General features: G+C 37.5%; 2 protein-coding genes across 5 annotated transcripts; both read right to left on the bottom strand.

The window, feature by feature from the left end:
* Positions 1-2,383: 2,383 nt before the first annotated feature.
* LOC143851276 (uncharacterized) lies at positions 2,384-7,236 on the bottom strand. 4 transcript variants are annotated; one of them, XM_077360632.1, is made up of 4 exons: positions 7,137-7,236; positions 5,698-5,774; positions 5,451-5,521; positions 2,384-4,686 (listed from the first exon to the last, which is right to left on the bottom strand). In XM_077360632.1, the coding sequence occupies exon 4, from the start codon at positions 4,515-4,517 to the stop codon at positions 2,733-2,735; it is 1,785 nt and encodes a 594-aa protein (XP_077216747.1). In that variant the 5' UTR covers positions 4,518-4,686; positions 5,451-5,521; positions 5,698-5,774; positions 7,137-7,236; the 3' UTR covers positions 2,384-2,732. The 4 variants fall into 4 exon arrangements, with proteins under 4 accessions (XP_077216747.1, XP_077216745.1, XP_077216749.1 ...); XM_077360630.1 differs by having other exon boundaries at positions 2,384-4,669; XM_077360634.1 differs by having other exon boundaries at positions 2,384-4,669; positions 5,698-5,747; positions 7,137-7,202.
* A 5,781-nt stretch (positions 7,237-13,017) lies between these two features.
* On the bottom strand, positions 13,018-22,781 carry LOC143851281 (uncharacterized). Its single transcript, XM_077360646.1, has 2 exons — positions 22,588-22,781; positions 13,018-14,280 (listed from the first exon to the last, which is right to left on the bottom strand). Exon 2 carries the CDS (start codon positions 14,169-14,171, stop codon positions 13,365-13,367), a length of 807 nt encoding a protein of 268 aa, XP_077216761.1. The 5' UTR covers positions 14,172-14,280; positions 22,588-22,781; the 3' UTR covers positions 13,018-13,364.
* Positions 22,782-23,345: the final 564 nt, after the last annotated feature.

Here is a 23,345-nt window from a genome sequence, read left to right as displayed (position 1 = left end):
CATACAGACTTGAGTGTCAAAGGGCCTGTCCGGAGCAACACTCCGGGTTGGTCTTCTGACCTCGTTTGCTCCTTGTGCAGGACTCAGCTCCTCAGCCTCTCCACTCGGATCCCTCAGGACTCAGCTCCTTCACTTCGACTCCTCGGGTCCTCCAGCTCAGCTCTGACGTCACTGCCATATCTGTTACCGATTTTAGGCCTAACACATAATTCTTGAGAGGTTATTAGTAGCAAATCAGTAACATAATATGTGAATGAATTTCGAGAAGGTTACTTAATAAAATCAGTACATCCAAAACCCTGTACTTTTAAAGTAACCAATTTGCTGTTGTTAAAGCAAAGAAAAAAGGAAAATAACTACTCATGCATATGACAGGTGAGTCCTTCTAAATGTAGAAAGAGAGACTATACATCCACCATTGGAAGCACTAAAAGCTATCAAAGTTTGTATTAGAAAAAAGAGGAATGATAGAATGAAGGGCGCCCTTGCAAAATTCAGCGTCAAGGGCGCTCCTATTGGTTGATTTCTGCAAAGTGCAATTATGGTTGTGCCGAAAAAAGTGGATGGCGTCTAAAAAAGTGGAAACAGTGTTGACTCTGCACTTTGCAGAAATCAACCAATAAAGGCGCCCTTGAAGCTGATTTTTGCAAGGGCGCCTTTCATTCTATCATTCTTCAGTCTTTCATTCCTCGTCTATTAATAACTTTTATAAAAAAAAGAAGTACGTACCAGGCTTTTGCAAACGAAGTCTTCGATTTTGAACGGTCTTCTAGTATGACAATTTACAAACAGAGTAGTAACATTTGAATGAATTTAAGGACATGCCATCAATTTGTGAGCAAAATACCCATGGTAGATTTTGGCTACTGATATTGGCACTACCATCTTTTAATAATTGTACAAGCTCAGCTTGTCTTTTATTAACCTTTATAGAGAAAGATGAAGTAAAGGGTTTTTGCAAAAGAAGTCTTATATTTTGCTTTATTTCTACAAACAGTCTTCTAGTTTGTCAATTTACAGAGTCATCAGATTTGAATGAATTTTTGCAAATACGGTCGTACCATCAGTTTGTGACCAAAATACCCATGGTAGATTTTGGCTACTGATATTGACACCACCATCTTTTAATAATTGCACAAACTCAGCTTGTATTTTATTTTTTAACTGGCTTCGGAGAGCTTTTTGGGACTGTAATGTCTGTAATAACCTTTAACAGCTGTTTAAATAAATGCCCAAGGGACTTGCTGTAATTGCTTACCAGAGGCTACATATAATATACCCCTTCTTATAATTGCTTACCAAAAAGAAAACCAAATTTAAGCATGAACATTTATGCTAATAAATGCCCAAGAGACTTGCTGTAAGATCCAAATCTTACTTGAATTTCTGGTTATGGATTAAAAGCACACCCAAGTTGTGGGCTCTTCAGTTTAGTCCAATTTTTGTAAATTATAGTTTGTACAGATTTATTTGGTGGGAAAGCTCAAACACACCCATCCAAATTAAGCAATTTAGAACATTCATACAAAAATCTTCATCAGCGGAGTTTTGCAAATGCGGTATCTAAATCAATGAATGGAAGTAAACCCATTTAGAGGTTGATCCTGCCAATATCTTCAAGTTTCAAACTTGGTTCCTTCAATGGCTAACTCCCTGCAACTCAAATCTGACAATTTTTGGAAAATTAGACCTCTCTAACTTTTTTATTTCATCAAATATTGTTCTAATGGGTTAGCTGGGCTAGTTTCTAGTTGCTAGTTGGTGATTGTGTAATTGATTATCCAAAGTTCAATCTACAGTTGGATTTTTAATTTCTAATCTTGATGTTGGAGAGTAGCACAGTTCTTTTACCCATAAATGGAAGAATGGAGCTCAAGAGCTCCTCTTGAACTCACTTAAACCAGTTCGATGATTTGGACTCGAGTATTCAAAAACCTACTCCTAAATGGTGACCACGTCCTTTTCATGTAATAAAAGTGAATTTCGACATTGGAGGGATCTTTAGGGATCACAGAGGTAGAACCCTCAAATGCTTTTCAAGTCCTTGTAGAATAGTGGACTCAAATGAGGCAGAGGCAAGAGCTCTTCGAACCAACCTACGAATATTTGTGGGTTGCTTCGTGTGAAGTTACATCTTTGAAGGGGATTTCAAAGTGGTTTTGGCATGGGGGCCCCTGGAAATTGGTGTCTATTATTATGGAGATCAGCCATCTCAGAAGCGGATTCTTTCACAAAACAAGGTGAGGACCGAAGTGAGCTCCTCATTAGTAACATATCTTATATATTATCCTTGCAATGCAATTATCTTTTTCAAAAAAAAAAGGGTTACATACACATTTCTTGATCAAATTGAAGAAATTAAGATAAAAGAAAAAAAGAGAGATCAATCTAAACCACCCAAAAGTAGGTGGGCTTATTTATTACAAGATCAGCTCAGTATAGATACAGATATGTGTAGTCAATGACGTAAGTATGATAAGAATCACATCAGTAAAGTTTAGTAAAAAAAAGAATCCCTTTTACAACAGATATGTAGAATGGCAAATTTTCTACACATAAAACTCTGCAATCCTTCTATCCAAGCTTCTTCAGAGAACATGCACAAGCCTTTTCCACTGTTCCAACTTTATATACTTGTAAAATCCAATTTCACACTCATGATTATTTAGATATATTTTTTTTACAGTGTATAAAAGTCATTCGACAAACATTTCAATCCCCATGTAAGCATATCATGAATTAGTACCAGGTTTGCTCTCTTGGAGAGAGATTACAGTTTCAAAAGCACCAACCAAGGCCTTCACTTTGCTCTTCCTAGTCCCGACGAGCTTATTCGCGGTTTCTTCAATTACATCATTAAACAAACCTTTCTCTTCTTTCTTTCCTTGCACATCTTGATGCCTCAACATTACAGCTTGAGCTTTTGGGTCAGTACCATTTGATTCAACAAACTCTTTCCTCTTAAAACTTCTCCTCCCAAGAGCAACCTTACCATTTTGATTCTCACCCACCACTCTCCCTTGCCTGAATTTGAGCCTCCTCGTGCCATTATTCTCAGACTGAAGACTGACCACCTTTCCTCTCCTGAACCTTAACTTTTGTGGCACACACTCTTTATCCTCAGGGTGAACAATGCCACTCCTCAACCTCCACTTGTCTCCTCCCTTTGAAACTTCAACTTGGTTCTTTGTTTCGATTTTGTCCTGTTCAGAAACAGACTCATCTGCTTCGCTAAGTGTACCATTGGAGTCCGAGTCCTCATCTTCATGTGAAGACAGTGAGGGAGATGATGACAATGATGGACGTGAACGGTTTTTGTAGGTTTCGCGTTGAATAGGTTCCAAACTTTTGTTCTCTGGTTTTGGCTCAATGACATACAAAGTCTTTTCAATGATTTCTTCGTCATTGGGTTCAGCCTTTCTAACCTTATTTTGATTATTCATAGGAAAGGCTGCTTTCACGTCCCTATGTTTCACTGGTTTTAAGCTTGCAACTCCATTAACAATAGGCTTGGGGGACAAAGAAGCTAGTGGTGGTTTCAGTGCTTTTCTTTCTCCAACTTTCAACAAGCTCACGTTATTGACTAGCTTGCCCCCACTGTTCCTTCTATCACTTACACCACCTGAGCGATTAAATTGGTTGCTCGGATTGTTTCTTCCACCACTTAAACTTCCTGAAAGATTAGATGGGCTGTTCTCACTGTTTCTTCTACCACTTCGACCTCCTGAAAGACTCAATGGGGATAATGACTTTGCTGCCACAGGTTTCAGCTTCGAAGCGATCACTGGTTTAACATGGATATCAATTTTCTTGCCAGGTGATAAAGCTTTTTGCTTGATAGTTCTGGGTTTATCAGATAAGCCAGTGTTCTTCTCATGTGTAGGCTTGAGTTTGATCACTTTTTTCATTTTCCTCTCTACTAGATTTACATCTTTTATTGCTTTTTGGCCTTCATCTGGGGTTGCATTCGGTTCAAGTGTAGGCTCGAGCTTGATCACTTCTTTCTTTTTTTGGCCTTCATCTGGGGTTGCATTCGGTTCAAGTGTAGGCTCGAGCTTGATCACTTCTTTCTTTTTTTGGCCTTCATCTGGGGTTGCATTCGGTTCAAGTGTAGGCTCGAGCTTGATCACTTCTTTCTTTTTTGGGCCTTCATCTGGGGTTGCATTCGGTTCAAGTGTAGGCTCGAGCTTGATCACTTCTTTCTTTTTTTGGCCTTCATCTGGGGTTGCATGTGGCTCAAGTTTAGGCTTGAGCTTGATCACTGCTTTCTTTTTCCTTTCTCCACCAAGATTTACATTTTTTACTTGACTTTGACCATCCAAGGTTGTCAAACTTCCCATGCTTAGACGAGGAATAGGACACCTACCCTTTGCTTCAAAAGCGTGTTTTCTTCCATATTTACAAAAGTCATGGCAAGAACTCGTAGAAGCTCTCAAATAATGGGGAAGCAACTTCTCTTCACTGTTTGGAGGAGACAATGAAGCTCTCATAAGTGTTTCTCCTGTTGAATGTCTCATCAAATTATCTCCTTTAGATTTAATCTTCTCAGGGGAGAGCGAGGCGATGGGCGTTTCAATCCTTTTCACAGTAACAAATAGGCAGTAGGATAATATTCCTTTCTGTTACAATGAGGTGGGTCCATACCAAATTAAAACAGAGAAACCGTGACCTGCAGCAAATGAAAACCTGTCTAAAAAAAGGGAACATAAATGGGAATATCATAGTTTCAGCTGCGTGAAATGAAAAAGAAAACACTAGTAAATATCTTTAAATTTTATATGATAGGCTAAGAGGAACAATATCATTCAATACTTTATGACAATCTGACTCTACCTCTACAATATTTAGCAGCTCAACTGGATACCAAGAAATTCGCCAACTTGATCTGACTCGATACTCAAGTTAATGAAGTCACTTGGTTTTCTTTAAAACCGTAAAAACTCAATTGAGAGCTCAAGAAACTCATTAGAGTACACAAATGTTGAAAATAAGATCATATAGAGCTTTTTGAACTCAAATATATGAATATATCAATTGAGTACTCGACTGAGTCGGAATCGGCTTGGATACAAGCCCTCATCAAGTCCAATTTGGCTTCGAGTTTCTAAACCTCGACGTTGCATATGATAGTATGAAATTACCTAGGCCATATATCTGACGTTACTCAGGGGACCAAATGATCTTCACTTGTATCAAATTTTGTTGATATATTGATTATAGAGCCATTTGACACGATAGCAGGTGCTTTCTTTCATTTTGAAAGTAATGCCATCTTCCGATTCACATTTCTACTCTCTCTCTCTCTCTCTCTCTCTCTCTCTCTCTCTCTCCAATGTTAAAACGTAGAAAAATAAGGGCAATTCATCTAGTTTCGAGTGAAAAGTATATTGTATCATTAGTCCAAATATATGATTCGTCAATAACAGGAAAGCAAAATGAGAAGAACTCACCAAGATCTAATCTGTTCTTACTCTGGCAAAAGAGATTCATGACAACTCAAGATTTTCAGGAGCTTCTTGATCTGCAATATAGATAAAATGGAGAAACCAAAGTAGAAACCAAAGTCTGATCAAAATCCATTCCAGAATTCTATGAACCCTTACTTTTCAATATCAGACCATTATAAGAGATCTGCTCAAGGGAAAACAAAAGGGCAAATGACATGACATGGAGAACACCTTCTTAGTACCACATTACCTCAAACGAGTAAAATAAAGGCTTTTTTGGTGGTGAGCTGGCTTCAAAACCTGACAAGATCACAGCATCACTTCAATCTGTAATGTGAATCAAAAATTGAAAATTCCCAATCAAACCCAATCCTCGATGATAAGAAATGGATACAAAACACCAAAATGACCTAGAAAAAGAAAACAATTTTGAAAATCTCACGTTTCTAAAATTTGAGACCAAAACATTAGAAATGTAAAATTAAATCACAGGAGAAATTTCCTTAAAAAAAAAAAATGCAAAACCATAATTTTTTTTCCCAAAGCAAGCTTCAAAAGAGGAAAAATCTAAACAACAACTATAACTTTCCTTAATCTGATAGTTTATAATTTCTGATCTAAAATACGTAAACAACATCATGCCATTCTTTAAGTAACAAAAGGATCGAAGCCAGATCGACTACAAAAATCCCTATAGGATTTAAATCACCCAAAAGCTCCTTAATTCCAATCTCCTCAAAAGCATAGATAATGCTAACCGATATGACAAAACATACATGAGATTGCTAACTTCACACATATCAAATTTTAATACAAATGAGATGAATAAACAGTTTTATTCATTTTTTTACTACGAACAGAAATATAAAAAAATGCCCATCAGGATCACACTTCTCACCAAAATACAAATTATACCAAAATCTGAAAAATCTTTGCCATGCATATCATTCCTTTGCAAAGAGATCCATAATCAAAGTTTATTTCTTTCCAAAAATAAATCAATGAAATTTAAGAAAAACCCATCAACACAAAGTTTATGAAAGATCATTTCTTTTGAATTAATATGAAGGGAAAAAAGATCAAGATCAAATCTTTCTGAAATTCCTATCACTAATAGAGAAAAAGAGAAAAAGTAAATCAATCATAGTCTCTAAAAAAGACTTATCTCTCTGCAATTCCCTTAACCAGAAAGAGAAGAAAAACCAACCCATGTGAAATCTACAAAAAGGGTCCCTTTTTTTTTTACAAATTTAATCCATACTTAAGAGAAGAACCCATCAAAAATAGAAGAAAAAACAATTTAGCTTTTCTGGCTAAATAATTCAATAAAATGGGAAAAAAAAACCCACCAATATCCCACCTTTTGCAATTCCCTTGAGCCCTAAGTCAGAGACGGTGAACCCATTTAAAATCTACCAAAAAAAACTCCTCTTTTGGAGAAATGAAAGAAAAAAAACCCATCAAAACGATACCTTTAAAGAGGAGAAGAAGCAATCATTTGAAATCTGTAAAAAGAAATCCCTTTTCCATGAAAAAAAGAATCGAAAAACAAGACAAAACCCATAAAAATCATACCTCTATGCAATCCTCCACACCATAAATAAGAGAAAAAACAACCCATTTGAAATCTATGTGAAATGAATCAATAAACACGAAAAGAAAGCACACAAAACCCATAAAAAATCATACCTTTATGCAATCCTTTTGAGAGATCGTGCAAGCAACAAAGCTGTTATTGGGTTCGATCTGCGTTGCTTTGAAGCGTGTGGGAATTGGGATGGCGTGTTTGTTGTAGGAATAACAAAAACAAAACAATGTGAAATCTTAGAAAGAAAGATACTGATGAAAACTGAAGTGGGGCCCACCAAAATAAACTGTTCGGAAACAGATTTATTGTTGGAATGATTCAATTGGCGGCACGCCAAATTAAAAGTCAATTTATCGTAAGTTAACCATATGAAGATAAATTGAATTCTCACCCTAAAAATTGCTAAATTATCCTGAGTTTTTCGACAATTTATCATGTGAAGATAAATTGTATTCCTGGCTAAGAATTGGAATCGGCATCCTATTCCAGATCACATCTGATCAAGGGAAAAAAAATAAAATAAAAAATAATACTGAAAAAAACAATAAAAATTTAGGTTGCTAGAATCAGTAATCGGAATGGGTAACTTATTACAATTCATATTCCAATTACCTTGAAAATAGGATGAAAAAAATTAAAATAAACAATAAAAATTTCATCCTGACCAGGTAGAATCGAATCAAAATAGCACCACTTGGGGGAGGGATACTGATTCCAGCATTCCCCTCCTTTAATTCCGCCAGGGCGCTTAAATATCATACTAAAATATCGTGATAAATGTATATTTTTATTTTCTCGGTTGAATGTTTCGACTGAAAGTCAAAATGTCGGGGCATGGAATTCATGTCTGATGTTACACTTTGAGAAAAGAACAATCTTATTGATTGATGAGGGACTGATTTCCGCAGCACCATATTTTGATAATAGCACTACGCTTCGTTTAGCAAAATGCTCTATGCAGTGTCCCAAGTTCAGTTGTTCTCAGGACTACCTAAGTCTATAGCCCGCCCTAATCTCTAGGGTACACCTTAAATAAGCGTGATTGGAATCATCATTATATATGGTGGGTCACATGATGGGTAGATCAGAGTCGAACGGTTGATCGTAGCCATCCGATCGGTGTAACGATTCCACGATTGCAAATCTCTATTGATTGGAAGTTAGGGATTGCTCAATAGCCAATAGGTGTAACAAACTTTCAATAATCGGATGATCCTAGCCATTCGATTGGTGTAGGGAGTCCATCGATGTAGCAATATCTATTATTGGAGGGTTTGGATTGTTCGTTCAGTTTAACATTTGGGAAAAAAAGCAATTGTTGATGTCCCAAACATGTGGGAATCAACCAAACAAGGAATCGACACTGTTATAGTATAAAAGATAAATAACGCCTTTCTCCAACAGCTTAAGCTTTTGGAGAAGTTGGTAAGTTAACAATTGGCATTTGAAATTCCAATATATGCCGAGCATTTGTGCAATGAAAAGGGCCTTAGATCATCGGTCTAGCAGCTTCTGCTTTATCCAAACCTTCTGTATGATCGGGACCGTTGATATGATGAACCAGGTCAAATGATGTGGGAAGATCACTTTTGCAAGAGGCATGCAAAAATTAATGACTTAAAGGCATCTTTTTCATCATGCTGGATCAAGGTCTAGAATCACCCGATCAAAGTGGGGCCAACAATGTTCATGGACTTGATCACTGCACACATGGCAATGGGTCCATCCGTCCGATGATTATTTTCCTTACGCTCCATTTCTTCAATGTAAAATGGGTGTAAAACAGATTTTACGCTCAAATTTTCACTTAAAATGAGAAAAATAAGTATAAAATTTATTTTATGCACATTTTATGTCGAAAGAAACAGAGCCTTAATGAGCGGTCGGCATTTATAGCTCGTGTCGACCGAACTGTAGTGGAGGTGGCATTTAGTTAAAAAAATTATCCATAATTAAAGGTATTTTGGTAATTTTCACCATAGTTTTTTTTGAATTCTAATAAAATTTGTTTTTTTTTGCAGGAGATAATATTTAAATTGGAAGCCCAAATGCATTCTCAATGGTTGGACATCTACCACTCTTCTTTAGCAAATCTGAAGTATCTTTGTCATAACTCATAATTAGTGGGTGCCATAAAAAAGAGGTTTTATCTACCAAAAAAGGGATGTTTAGTATTAGCTCCTAAAAAATAGGGAAATGATATTCACTTCCCCTTGTTTTAATAATGACACCACTGTATTTATCTACACTTCCAATCAAAAAATTGTCTTATATAGTGAAGAGAGCTATTATCAAATAAGAGAGTGCATATAATAATTCCCAAACAATGTTGTGCTTATTTTGTAGCATTTGCTTTTTCTACACTGTACAAAAAAATTGAGGATCCCATGTGGGCTTTTGAAGGAAGACCCTAACAAACATGCTCTATTGAGCCAACTTCTGGTTTTTTATTTGATTTTACGAACAGAAGAGATGGGAGTTTGGGACCATGAGAAAAGAGAAGGTTTATTTGGAAATGGGTGGTTGGGAATTTTTGGTCGGATGTCATTTTCTTGATTTTGGGCTTATGAAAGAACCCTTTTCTCTTGTCTAACAAAAAGAAAACCAGAAAAGGTGGGGAGATGATATTTTCCTCCCCTTAAATGGATAAAATCCCCCCCTTTAACGGTTTCTGTGAGAATGGCTCACTGCTTGAGAATAAATTCACCCCCTTTAACATTTTTCTTTGCCTTTAAAACTTAACGAATAACGTTAAAGGGGTGATTTTATCTGTCAGAGGGGAAAATATGATTCCCCAAAAAGTGGGTTATTTGAAAGTGACTTTCTTCCAAAAGATGGGAAGAGTTCAATTAATGAACACATTATGGGAGAAGAAACAAAAACATGTAGAAAGTGACTTTCTTCCAAAAGATGGGAGGAGTCCAACTAATGAACTCATATATGGTAGAAGAAGCAAAAACATGTAGATAATAACAACACATGGTTGTTATGATAATGGCACTCTATTTCAAATCTGGATGACTGTAGGGGTGCAACTAAGGGCCAGGTTGGGTAAGGTTGAGCCCAACCTAGCCCAACCTAATATAGTATTAGCTCAGCCCTAACTCGACCCAACTGAGCCTTGGGTCGAAGGGTCAACCCTAACCTAACCCACTTAACCTGATTTTCCAAATAACACAATGTTGGGTTCGGGTTGGCCTGGGCCAAAAAATGTAAAATATATATAAAAAAAAACATAACCTTAAGATTTTGAAAATTGCAATAAATTGAGATAAAATTAAGAGGAAAAGGGTCGGGTCTACGATCAGGTCTGTAAGACTTTTATGGACTTACATAGAACATGTTTTTGCTTTTGCCGGATTGTAGAGAATGGTTGATTGTGGTAAAAAGTAATCCATATCAGCTCATATACAGTCAGTGATCAACAAGGTTTTGAGCCGGCAGCACCTTAGCCACGTGTTCACGTTGGAAGACGTCTAGATATTGTCCGGTTCTGGGTCGCAACCCGCCTTGGTTTTGTTCCTCCGCGGCACTACTATGCTCGACCCACCCAGTGGGGATGTGGAAAATGGGTCTACACAGGGAGAAAGGGTTTACATATATAGCGCATGAACTTTCTCTCCCTTTCCGATGTGGGATCTTACAATCCACCCCCCTTAGGGCCTAGTGTCCTCAATGGCACACTGTACTGGAGGAGGTACGGCTCTAATCCCATTTTGTCACACCCTGATCCCATTGTTTTGATAATGTTTGGTTCTGGGTCGCAACCCGCCCCGGTTTTGGTCCTCTGCAGTACTACCATGCTGACCCACCCCGTAGGATCCAGAAAATGTGTCTACATAGGGAGAGAAGAAGTTTACATATATAGCCTACAAACTTACAATCACGCAACTCAATATCAGTTTTACAAGGTCTGGTTGCCAAAGACCTCAACCCTAACCCAACCCTAAATTAAATCAGGTTGACTTTTCCCTAATCCTAAAGCAACCCAAAATTAGATGAGGTTGGTTTTTCCCCAATCCTATCCCAACCCAACCCAATGAAATGCTATCCTAACCTGGGCCAAAATATGGTGAACCCATCGAGTTCGGGTTGAGCTCGACCCAAGTTGTACGCCTACTTGTCTATTGACAGCTACTTTTGGATTCTAAGAACAACTAAATAGAAGAGTGTCATTACAAAAATAACGGGCTGAGATTATCATCTCTCTGAAATAAGGTGTATAATTTATTTTATTAAGAGAAAGCACCTTGGGAGAATATTCTCTCTCTCTCTCTCTCCATATCTTTTGATTTAAATCAGGCATCTCCCTCTCTCTCTCTCTCTCTTGACAATGATATGCCATCCATTTTAGGTAGAGGGAGTTAATTGTGGAGGGTGACCCTCCAACAAAAGTGTAGGTTTAAATCTAATCCTGCATTCAGATTCAGCAACATTGCTGTAAAATCACAGAACACCTTATTACAAAAATTAGAGGAATAATATCCACACACCCCTAGCTTGATAATGGCAATCCTATCTTTGATTTACAGTTCCTTAACAGACTGTTAGAGGCACCCTGTTGTTTGATAATGACAATCTTTTCTTTCATTTACAGTTCTCTAACATACTGCTAGTTTTACATTTCCTAAGAAGCTATTAGGGGTGTCAATGGAAAATAACCTCATACATATAAATGAAAAAAAAAAAGTGAAGGGCATTTTGGTACATTGGTGCCCCCATTCGGATCTAGGATGGGCCTCAAATTTTGTGGCTACGTCTAGATCACGATCCGAAGTTATTTTCGCCATGGGATATGGATCCAATGGACATGGTCAGATCCAATTGTTGTGCCTAAATCGTGTCCATTAAGGTGCAGATCCTTTGGATCTATGAGACCTTGTGGATCCATTGACACACATAGATGCTGTCAGTATCTAATTAGAAAAGTATAAAATACAGGAGTCTCATTATCAAAACAAGGAGTGTGGATCTCATTTCCCTAAAGTGAATCTTCTTAATATTTAATTAAGTCTTTTTGGTAGATATCAATGGAAGGAGATTCCTTAACCAGCTGAGACTACTATTCTCAAGAAAGATAAGACTTCTTTTTCTTGGACCCATGACAACAAGTCTTTGGTCATCCTTGAAGACTTGTCAACTATCAGAAGAAAAAGATGTTAGAAGGGTGTTTGATGGGTTGTCTTCTTACTATTCTTGGAGTTGCTTTTTTGGAAGTTTGTTGCAGAAAAGTTGGTATTTTTCTCCCAAACAGCCATTTTAGGGTTAACCATGAAGGCTAATGCATGTTAAACTAGGGCTAATGCTTCAGTAGGCTAATCCTATATATGTATGAATTTGAAAGTTAAAAAAGAAAAGAACAGAAAAAATGTTTTAGTATATTAGCCCTCCAATAAAGATTTTCCTTCATATTTATGTTGAAAAATCCTTTTTATATGGTTAAGTGTGGTCTAGACTATGGACTTTTAATTAAATAATGATGCCATTTTTTGACATGAAATACTGAAAATACTGGTTTTTATCATTACCAACTAAAACGTAGTCATCAACAACCAACCATGTAGGTAGTGTTTCTCATGTAGATCCAATGTGTATTGTTGAAAGTTCGTCCATCTTAATAAATACTTTCCTGTATCTTGATATGTGCTTAGTTGGCTCCAGAGCCCACCCCCGCCCCGCCCCGCCCCCCATCATACTGCTCATCGCTTATATACTCAATTGTTCCTATAAATTCCCTCATGCAGCCACCACCACCCATTGTAAGATCTCATTTGTTCCTATAAATTCCCTATAATTTCCTATACTTCTATGATAACAAACAGCTTTGTACCTGAACTTCAAGATCATGCAAGCTGATCGCAAAATCGCAAAACTGTAGATTATCTCTTAGTTCGAAGCCACTTTATAAACTGAACCTGAGAAGTGCAGTGCCAAAATCAGATAGATTCCGGCGAAAATGGAAAAATGCAATAGAAGTAAATGTACAAAACAAAGGTTGGATTAAAATCATCAAATTCAAGAAAGTCTAGATACAAACATAGTACATGGATCTCAGACACAAGCAGTAAGCTTATACACACAATACCCAATTCCTAGAAGAAGTTCAATAATGGGACCTTGTCTGTTATTTACATGGCTGGGCATAACCACATGGAGCAAGCTTCAAACTCTTTTAAGACCTACACCAACATCATTTTAGCAAGCTCACAAGATCCAGACTGATTCTAAGCGCAGAAAGGCAAGTCGTCAAATTACACCATAACTGAGACTGAAATGTAGAGATGCACCACACTGTAGAGAGGCGCCATACTGGAGAAATAAATGGCATTTCAAGTGATGATTTCTCTCACCAGCCAATCCAAACTAGGATACGCAAAGCAGAGTATCAGAAAAGATGGCAAAGCAAACAGAAAAGTGATAAGGATGTACAGGGCCAGAATGGCAACGCTGGCTGGAATTATGTACAATACGATCAAAAGGAATATGACAACCAGCGGAAATTTGGCAGTTAAGTGAACAAAGAAAAGCAGGGATTTACGTAAGGAAGCATGGAGCCTCTCTACGTTAAGGTGGTCATTGACGAGGTTAACATCATTTGGGTTTTGCAATTGCTCTGGATGCATGTATGGAGGAGCCCTTCTGAGGTGACCATGACTAAAATGACTTCTTGATGCTAAGTCATTGTTTGAAGACCAAACCCCTTGATGATCCCCGGAAAAGGTGGGATGAGACTTCACCCTGTCACCATTCATGCTCTCAACCATCCAGAGTAGGAAAAAGTTCTTGCGAGGAAACTTGAGATTCCCTTTGTAAACTAGGCGAAGGGATAATAAGTGGCACCATGGACAGGAGATGAAGAGTGGTAACTGGACAGGTAGCGTGGGGAATTTCACGACAGCCCATTGGAGCCCAAGTACACAGTTCTTGCAGAGAGTGTGACCACACCATAGGACATAAGGTACGTTCTCAACAATATTGAAGGATTCACAACATATTGGGCACTCCAGCCCTTCCTCTCTGCTAGCGCCCGAAGAAACCTCATCATCTGAGCATTCAGAACCAGCTCGAGTTGACACTGGACGACCATTCTTTGGGGCTATGCTTCCAGCTATGGCATTTGAAGCAAAACTCCACATGGTGACGGTGTAAGGTAGCAGAATAAGAAAAAGAAATCCACTACTACACCAGTTGAGTCCAAACAGATCCAACCTCCGAGACAGTCGACAAGGTTCTTTTAAGTGCAACCTGAAAAGAAATAAAATGTTATCGAGTAAAAGATATCAAATTCTAGAAATTCAGAACAAGATCTGCAATCGACATACTTACAAAATAATAGAAAGGCAAGATTACATCTATCACATGCAAATATGGATTGATGTGGATATGGATACTGGTGAGACTTGGCATTTTCCAAAAAAAAAACAAGGAAGACAAAATGGATGTGAGCATGCATATTCTATCTTATCCATCAGTATTTAGAAAAGCTATGCAGAGCATGAAGGGGGATAGTTTGCTACTGCCATTTGAAAATGATACATAAAAAGTAGCATCCAACAGATCCAATAACATTCCAGCTTCGTATGATATCTGCATGGATCTTTGATCTATTAGAAATACCAGGGCGTCACAAGATGGCATACTGGCTGGAACCACTAATTTATAAGAAGGTCAAAACAGTGAGTTATGTTGATGTTTCCATGGGACTACCAGACAGAGAAGGATAAAGTGAAACCAAACAAATATTTTAAGCATACTCGTGAAATTCTATTTGATCAATGATTTTCTATCATCAGCAATACTAAACACCAATGTTACACGGATTCTTCTGAATGGGTGAAGTACCCATATCCGACACGTGTTAGATTCCAATACTAAGATAAGGTAAAGGATACATTGCAGGCACTTCTATATGACTTGGAGAAGGCTTGATCCATGGCATCCTTATTAGATCCCCGTAGTAGATCCTCTTATTCACAAGCAACACATCATATTGTTTTGCATTTTCTCTTTTGAAGCATTGAAGACTTGTGTTTTTATGAGTATACTATGTTACTACACAAACAATTTATGCTCCGCTCATAACTCAAATCAAACGATTCATTAGATAACCAAGTCAAATAGCATAGCAATCACAAGTTCCAAACTTAAATTCAAATCCAAAACAAAACCAAGGATGTACCTCAACAAAAGACAAGGAGAATAGGAAATGGTGCTGCCTCAAATAGAAAACAACATAGAAAAGTCCAGAACACTCCTTGCATAAACTTCAAACTCATATCAATTAAAGATTTTCCCAAAAGAGTGGTCTTACAATATGAATAGATTCTTTTCACTTCCAAAACACTTCCTTTCTTATACAAAAGCAATCTAAACCTTTCCTACACACTTTCCAACTTTGAAACACTTCTAAAACAGTCACAAACAAGCTAGAATTCTTTCAGAATAAAATTAGAAACTTCCAAAGAATTTTTTTTTGTACGGTAAAGATTTTCCATTAAAAGCAAAAGGGATGACCGGGCATTAAAAAGGGAGGGCAAGGATAAAAACAAAGCAAATAACAAACAAGAGGTGGCCATCAAGGGGGGAGGAAATCAAACATCTCGAACCCTGACTTAACTACATCTTCCCTTGCTAGTCTATCCACTGCACTATTGGCGGATCTTCTAATGTGCTTGAAAATTATCGACCATCCTTCCACCCGGCCTTGGATCTCATCAAAATATTGAGCGAATCTCCTTGGGGGGACTACAAAACCTCTAATCCACCAAGAATATTAAACCACATATATAGCTTCTAAAAATATAACTTCTCATCCTAAACTTTCCGACTCCAAATCAGTCCTAATTCATCATTCCCACTTCAACGTAAACCACCTCAATTCAAAATAGAGTCTATAAACATCAAACAACCCCATCTTCTCCCAAAACATGGACTTTCTAAACCCAACAAAAAATATTCCAAAATTCAAATGAAGTCACCAAAACTTATTAAAATATGTTTCTTCAAAGGTCAATATTCTCTAAATTTCGGTTTGAAGAACCTATGAGTAAGTGCTACATCAATTCTCTCCAGGCTGAAGAAACTTGAATCTGAATTGATAACCCTACCAGACTGTCTTAAAGTCCCGAACAAAGATATTGTGGAGACCCCTTCCACCGAATGAGTAGAGCCCTATAAATTTGAAAATATTCCATATATATACTTTAAAAAATCTTGCTCACATAATTTTCAAACTAGCATATCATCTCCTTCATAGAATTCATAGGATCATTGTCAACAATGCATTGAAAATCCTTATTTTCTATGAAAATTTTGTTAAGAAACTTTGATTCTTGCAGTCTTGAATTATTGGAATTGACTGCAGTCCACAAAATTAATGGCATGACTTCACCATCATCAGCACTGCTTTCATCATCTTCCATGGAATGATCTTTGTGAAAAATTGATTCATCAGAATTTTCTTGTAAATCCTCAAGTTCATCATAATATTCATTGAAGCGTGAATATCCATAAAACTCAAAATCATTTGCTTCTTTCTGATGCTGATTTTTTTTTTTTTGAATGGTACTCTGATGCTGATTGTTGTAACTGTGATCAATGTCATCCAAAAATTCTTCACGTGTCTTCATATTCCATAGAATGTTTGATGAAGTTGAACTCTTCTTCTTCGTCAAAGGTTTCATCTTATACTTTGACATGTTGGGTTTGGTTTTCCAAAACACCTCTATACAATTTTTCACCAAATTGAAGATCGTTTCTGCCTCCCAATTTGATTTGGACTTGGTCAATTAATTGGTGGAATTCTCTAAAGGATTGCTGACTATCATCAGTGAAGGCCTGGCCAATCCGTATTGCAAGAGTTGAATCTCACATATAACACAATCTATTTGTCTCCTCAAAGTAGCTACTTATCTCGTCAGAACATTAAAAGTTTTAAAAGTTCCATCAACTTTACCAAAATTTCCACGACCACGATTCTTAAATGTCATATTACCAACTACAAGTCCTAAGATCGAACTTGATCCGCCAATTATGGTGCATCAAATAATAAAATAAAAATAAAAAATTCCAAACTTAAATTCAAACCCAAAATAGAATCAAACAAATATCTCAATAAAAGAAATGAGAGTAGGATATGGTGTTGCCTTAGAGAAAGTGATAAAACTTCTTGCATAAACTTCAAATTTGTAATTATTCAAAAACTCCCCTAAAAGAGTGTCTTTCGTCATATAAATAGATTTTTTCACATCCAAAACACTTTTCCTTAATAAACCCAAACATTTTAGACCTCCACACACTTCCTAACTTTGAAAAGGTCCTAAGCAAGCTATTTAGAATAAATATAAAAAAAACTTCCAAAGAAATTTAACCCATATCTCTTGCAAATTACAACTTCCTCCCTAAACTTTTTAACTATAAACTAGTCCTAATCAACATTCCTGCTTCAACTTAAACTTCAATTCAAAATAGAAACTCTATAAGCATCAAACAAGCCCTCATCTTCTCCCAAAACATGAATTTCCTTAATCGAATGAAAGTATTCCGTAAATGTAAATAGAATCACCAAAATAATCATAAAATCTTCTTTCATGAAAGGTCAACCATCTCCAATTTTTGGTTTGGAGGACCTATTGAATTGTGTTGCATAATTAAGGGGCTTTTTGATAGGGTAAATGAAAGAATGGGTAGATTCTAGGTTCCCACTTATCCACTGTTTGGTTTCAATAGGAAATAGGAAAGAGGGAAATGATCCCACTTGCCCATGTTTTCTTGCTTATTCCCAAGAATTGTGAATGAAGCACCTGCCCCAATTTTTGGGGTGAGCGTGATTCAGGGTAGATGGTCCTTATGCTAGCTTTTCTCTTCACAACCCACGCAGCCTCTAAAGCATAAACAAGTTGAACAATGTTCCACAATTTGGTCCCCTAAATCTCAACTATGAACCTTGGGACTCGCATGTCATCATTTTTTTTTTGGAAAGATAACAACAATTTATTGCAATCAAGAAATATACAACCAATCCTGATAGCACAAGTCTAACAGACGAAGCGTCCTTAAGTAGAAAAAAGCAATTACAAGATAAACATTGAAAACCCTAATCCGTCATCAAGCCTTCGATTGGAATGGAGTTGCCAATAACCAATTCTTCCCTCTCCACCCCTTTAACCAGTTTGTCCACGAGTTCATTTGTAGCTCTTAACTTACACTGAAATCCAGTTTTAATTTAGAACATAGATCAAAATTTTCAAAAATAAATCCAGCTAATTTCCAAGGCCCCGCAAAATTTTTTAGCCCCCCACGCAATAACATTAGATGACTCACCTTCACTGGTATCATACTCAACTGCAGACTGGAAAAAATCAATAATAAAAGCCCATTAAAATCATGACATACATCGCCAGCCCCAACAAGACCTGACTTGCCTTTGGAACTCCCATCCCAGTTAAACTTGATCCATCCACAACGGGGGAGGTGGCCGCTTTGGAAGAGCTCCATATTTCCAACTTTTTTCCGTGTAATGTTTTTCCAATTTCTAATAATGTCACAAGTAATATTTTTAGTTAAATTCTAGTCGTTCCTTCCTAAAAGGATTATATCAAGTTTAATCTCCAACATTATTCTTCCCAGAGATCTCTTCTTATCTTTAAAAATGCGGTTATTTCTCTCCTTCCAAATATGGCAAACAAACACATATGGTACGAGTCTACAAAGAATTTTACCTAATCTTCCAAAATAAATACATACATATAATACATAAGTATATTTTATGATAGTATAAGATAATACATTGGCACACATCATTTTTTTTTAAAAGGTCATTGGCAGGCATCATTACCACAATATGTGTGTATAACATAGGTTAGAGTACGGGATATACTTGCATAATGTGCAATACGCACATATTTGTGCTAACATATATATAATAATAAATAATAACCATACTCGCATCCAAAATCAAATATTCATCGACCGGTGGTTCCAACTCGAAGAAATGACCGCTCAGAGGATAGTGATTTAATTGTCATCCATGTAAATTAGTCTTACATAGTTCTAACTCAAAGAAATGACTCACATGTTGTTGAGTTGTTCCTTAACCTAACACATAGTAAAATATACATGTGATAGTACTGTTACCACAATATGTGTGGTGAGACTAATAGATTAGAGTGTGTGATATATTTGCATAATGTGCACTAAGTAGAGGTATGTATTAACATATACATCATAATAAATAATAATCTTACTTAGGGTCAAAATCCCATACGCATTGACAAGGTAAGTATCTAAATCCATTACAACCAAAACACGTCATGAATAACCCCCATGAATCTACCAAAAATTTGCCAGTGCATCCATTTCTCCACAAACAGTTAAGAACAACAATGAAATTTGTTGGCAACCATCCATTTCACCACTAAGGGAATGCTTGGCAACCATGAAATTTTTTTCATGGAATCTTCATTTTCTCAATCGTGAGAAAGGGGTGGGCTATGAAGCACGGGTACGGTTATGAGGTGTGGGTACGACACGACACGGGTACGTGGGTACGTGATTTTTCAAAAAAAACCGGGTGCGGGTACATTTGGGTACGCCGAATATAATAATATATTTTATTATTTTATTATATATTTATAAGAATTATAAAAAAAAAATTGGACAGCAATCAAATAACAATAACATCACCAAATTGGAAAATTCTAATATTACTCTTCATTTCATAAGTTTAATATTCCATATTTCATAACATGAGGCATCAATACATCATTCATTTGAAAAAAGTCTGTCGCCAGTGTGTTGACCAGTGCCTGAAAAGATGAATAATTTTTAGAGACCAAATTATGAGATTTTTTATACCGGGCTTTTGGGATTTAATAATGTTTGGACATGATAAATTTTATAAATTTTTAAAATTTGAAAAATACCCCACCGTTTGGAAATTAAGAAAGTTAAAGTTTTGACCCGATCCTTTTTCTGCGAATTTTGTACTAGAACAGGAGAGTTGACTTTTGTTCCTTTTAGATTTGGGTCTTGAAACTATTTTTAATAGATCCAAATGGGGGATATTCCGTTATTTACATGTAAACCATTTAAGTCTTAAGTAAATGTCTTTACTATTTAGATTTGGGTCTAAAGTAAATGTCTTTACTATTTTATTGTCCATTTACTTAAGATTTACATGTAAATACTAAGTACAGGTAAGGAGAGAGAAGAAGCAGGAAGGGTTTACAAACCAGATAAGAGAAGCAGGACGTGTGGGGTACGCGTGGGTGTGCACCCCCAACGCACCGACACGCACCCAGTACAAGAAAAAGGCTTTTTATTATTTTAATTATGGGGGTGCGTACCCGGGACGTACGCAGGGCGTACCCGCACCCCATACGTGTTGGGTACGGGTACGGGAGGCCCGGGAGAGTACCCGTGCTTCCTAGGGGGTGGGAAGGGCGGGAGGGAGGGAGATTTGAGAGGGCCTTAGTGAGGAGAGCATGAGAGGGGGTTGAAAAACAAGGACTCGCAAAGCATGAAGAGGGTTGAAAAACAGGGACTCACACCTTCTCAAATCTCTCCCCTTCGCCCTCCTTAGCCTTCTTTCACGACAGGGAAAAAGATTACTCTCACCCTCTCCTCACTAGTGCCCTCTCAAATTTCTCTCCCTCCCTACCCGCTCTTTCACGACTGGAAAAACGAAGGCTCTATAAAAAACAATTCATTGTTAAAGGTCATATCCCATCCAAAAACTTGTCAAAGTCAAAATAATTTGTGGTTATGAAAAAAAGACACTAAATGGAATAAAGCATGAACACATCCAAGAGGTTAAGTATTGCAACGAATTCCAATTACAATTTCATGACAAACACTAAACGACTGAAAATGCAAACTCTATTGTTAGGCAATGAAACAATATGCCAAAAGCCCAGGACTGATGGAACGCGTTAGGCTAGGCCCTTGAACCAATGAGAATCGTAACATCCCACCATGCTCCATAGCCGACGTCACCAGTAGCCCACTCTGTGACGACTTTCACTCTGATTATTCTCCAGGTACTTAGCCATTTTCATAGGTCGCCCCTTCAGTTTGGTGGCCCACTCTATGATGGTGTTCACTCTGGTTGCTCAAGGTAGCCCTTTTTCTCATGCAGTCCCTTTCGTGACTACACGGGACGTGGTGGTGTCTCTGATACCAAATGTTAGGTGCCTAAAAGCCCTAGGACCGAGGACCAATTAGGATTGTAACATCAATTCCAGATCACTTTCTAGATTCAAATTGCACCTCTCGGCCTTATAATAGCGTTATCTGCCCTTTCCAATAAGCAATGTTCAGTCACATAAAAATGAAGAAGAAAAGAGCATCCATAAACAACAAAACCTACTGAACTCAAAATCAACTTTTGTTTGGGGTAAAATCCGTCCATCTATGAGTGCTCAACACGTGGCATCAGACTGACCTTCGGGTCTGAACTCACCGAAGTGAAACGAGGACAAAGAGGTCATTTCGGACCTCTCCCTCGAGTAATCCTATTTAAATAGGAAAGAATCATAGCTCCAAATAAAGACTCAAAGCCCTGTACGGCAGCTTTCCCAAGAGCTCGAATATTATTAGAAACCGAGTTTCTTAAGGAAACTCAGAGATCGCCCAGATGTGGGTGGAAACCGATTTCATTAGGAAATTGACCCAATAAGGAAATCGCCAGAGAAGACAACCCTCCTAAGCTCCATATGCCTCCAACTCTATAAAAGGACCCCCACGCTCAAGGCAAGTGATCTAAGCTCTTATAATTGCAGTGTCACTCTACTCCTTTTTTGCTCGGTTTTTCCATGTGTTACGGTCCTGAGTGGGGGCCCGCCTAGGTATGGGACTAGGTGGGACCCAGCCTGGTATGGGACAGGTTTAAAGGGCCTTACCTAAAGTGTTCCATTAGCTCCGGAGCTTTTGGCATATTGGTTAGGTACCTAAAACACTGTTGAGCCATTTTCTGACTTCAGCATCGGAGGGTCTTTCCGAAGTCTAAACTCCGAGACCTCTAACATTGCATTCTCTGAACACAGGACGAGCATGAAGCATATAATCAGTTCATCCTCCATATCGGATTTCGGCGTCAACAAACATCATTGGCAGGGCAGCAATCAAAAAAATTAAATGAAACCAAAGAAATACAAAAATTCTAACAAATTTCAGAACCACAACGACTATCAATCAAAACGATAATCTCCTACATATTGTCATGATGCGGACAAAGAAATCAGAAAGCAAAATATCAATAAATAGAAAAAAAATGAAATTTAAAAGTTAAAACGAAAGAAATACAGAGATCCTAACAAATTTCAGAACTACAACGACTATCAATCAAAACGCTAGCAATCAGAAAACAAAATATCAATAACAGAGAAACGTGAAATTTAGAGCAGAATCTAGCATTTTATCAGGTATATCAATGATCTAATTTCATACGAATAAAACCAAAACCCTAGAATTTCATTCAGAAAGATCTAATTTCAAGAGGAGAAAAGAAGAAAAATAACGGATCGATTAAAGGAGTTTGGGAAGAGATCTTGCCGTTTATTTTTCACGGGATTGATCGATCGAACGACAAGGAGAATCGAGTAGAGACGAAGAAGAGGAAAAAACCCTCCATCTCTCTCTCTCTCTCTCTCTCTCTCTCTCTCTCTCTCTCTCTCTCTCTCTCTGTGGAAAGTGGAAACTCCAAAATCACGAACTGATTTTTTTATAATGTTTGTTCAGTTAACAGAAAAGGACTTCTTAAGAAAGATCTTCGGCCTCCTTTATAGGGCTGTATATTTAGCCTAAGCACTGGATCATGCCACCACATCTTATGTCTTAGTCTTTAACATGACTAGATTACCTCCAACAAAGTGTAATAGCCACTAGTTGATCTTCTATTAGTCTATGAGCCTGCTCACTCTGCACCTTCTATTAGTCTGCATCTGTGCATCCCTCTATAGTTAGATAGCCCCTCACGGCACACATAACACCTTTTTCAGGTGTTCCCTTGAGTTATCATAGCATCATTTAATCAACTTCTAGGTACATAATTTTAGGAGAATGCGTGATATATGAAGATCCCATGGTTAGATATGGACACTTCGATCCTAAGAAACATTTAAATTTTGTTGCTTGGCAGTAAACAAAAAGAAACATAATTGATTGACATAAATGAAGAGATATAGGCACAACTAGGGGTGCAAGTTTGGCCCTGTCACAGGGGCGGAGCCAGGAATTTACACTTGGGGGCCGCAGTAATTTACACTTGCTTGCATTGGTCATTGGGAGGGCCATGGCCACTAAACTACCTA

This window comes from Tasmannia lanceolata, unplaced genomic scaffold (assembly GCF_043159265.1).
Source record: "Tasmannia lanceolata isolate RefF3 unplaced genomic scaffold, GAP_Taslan_0.1 ptg000018l, whole genome shotgun sequence".
Taxonomy (NCBI): domain Eukaryota; kingdom Viridiplantae; phylum Streptophyta; class Magnoliopsida; order Canellales; family Winteraceae; genus Tasmannia; species Tasmannia lanceolata.
Note: the sequence above shows the minus strand (reverse complement) of the source record. Positions and strands in the feature narration are given on the sequence as shown.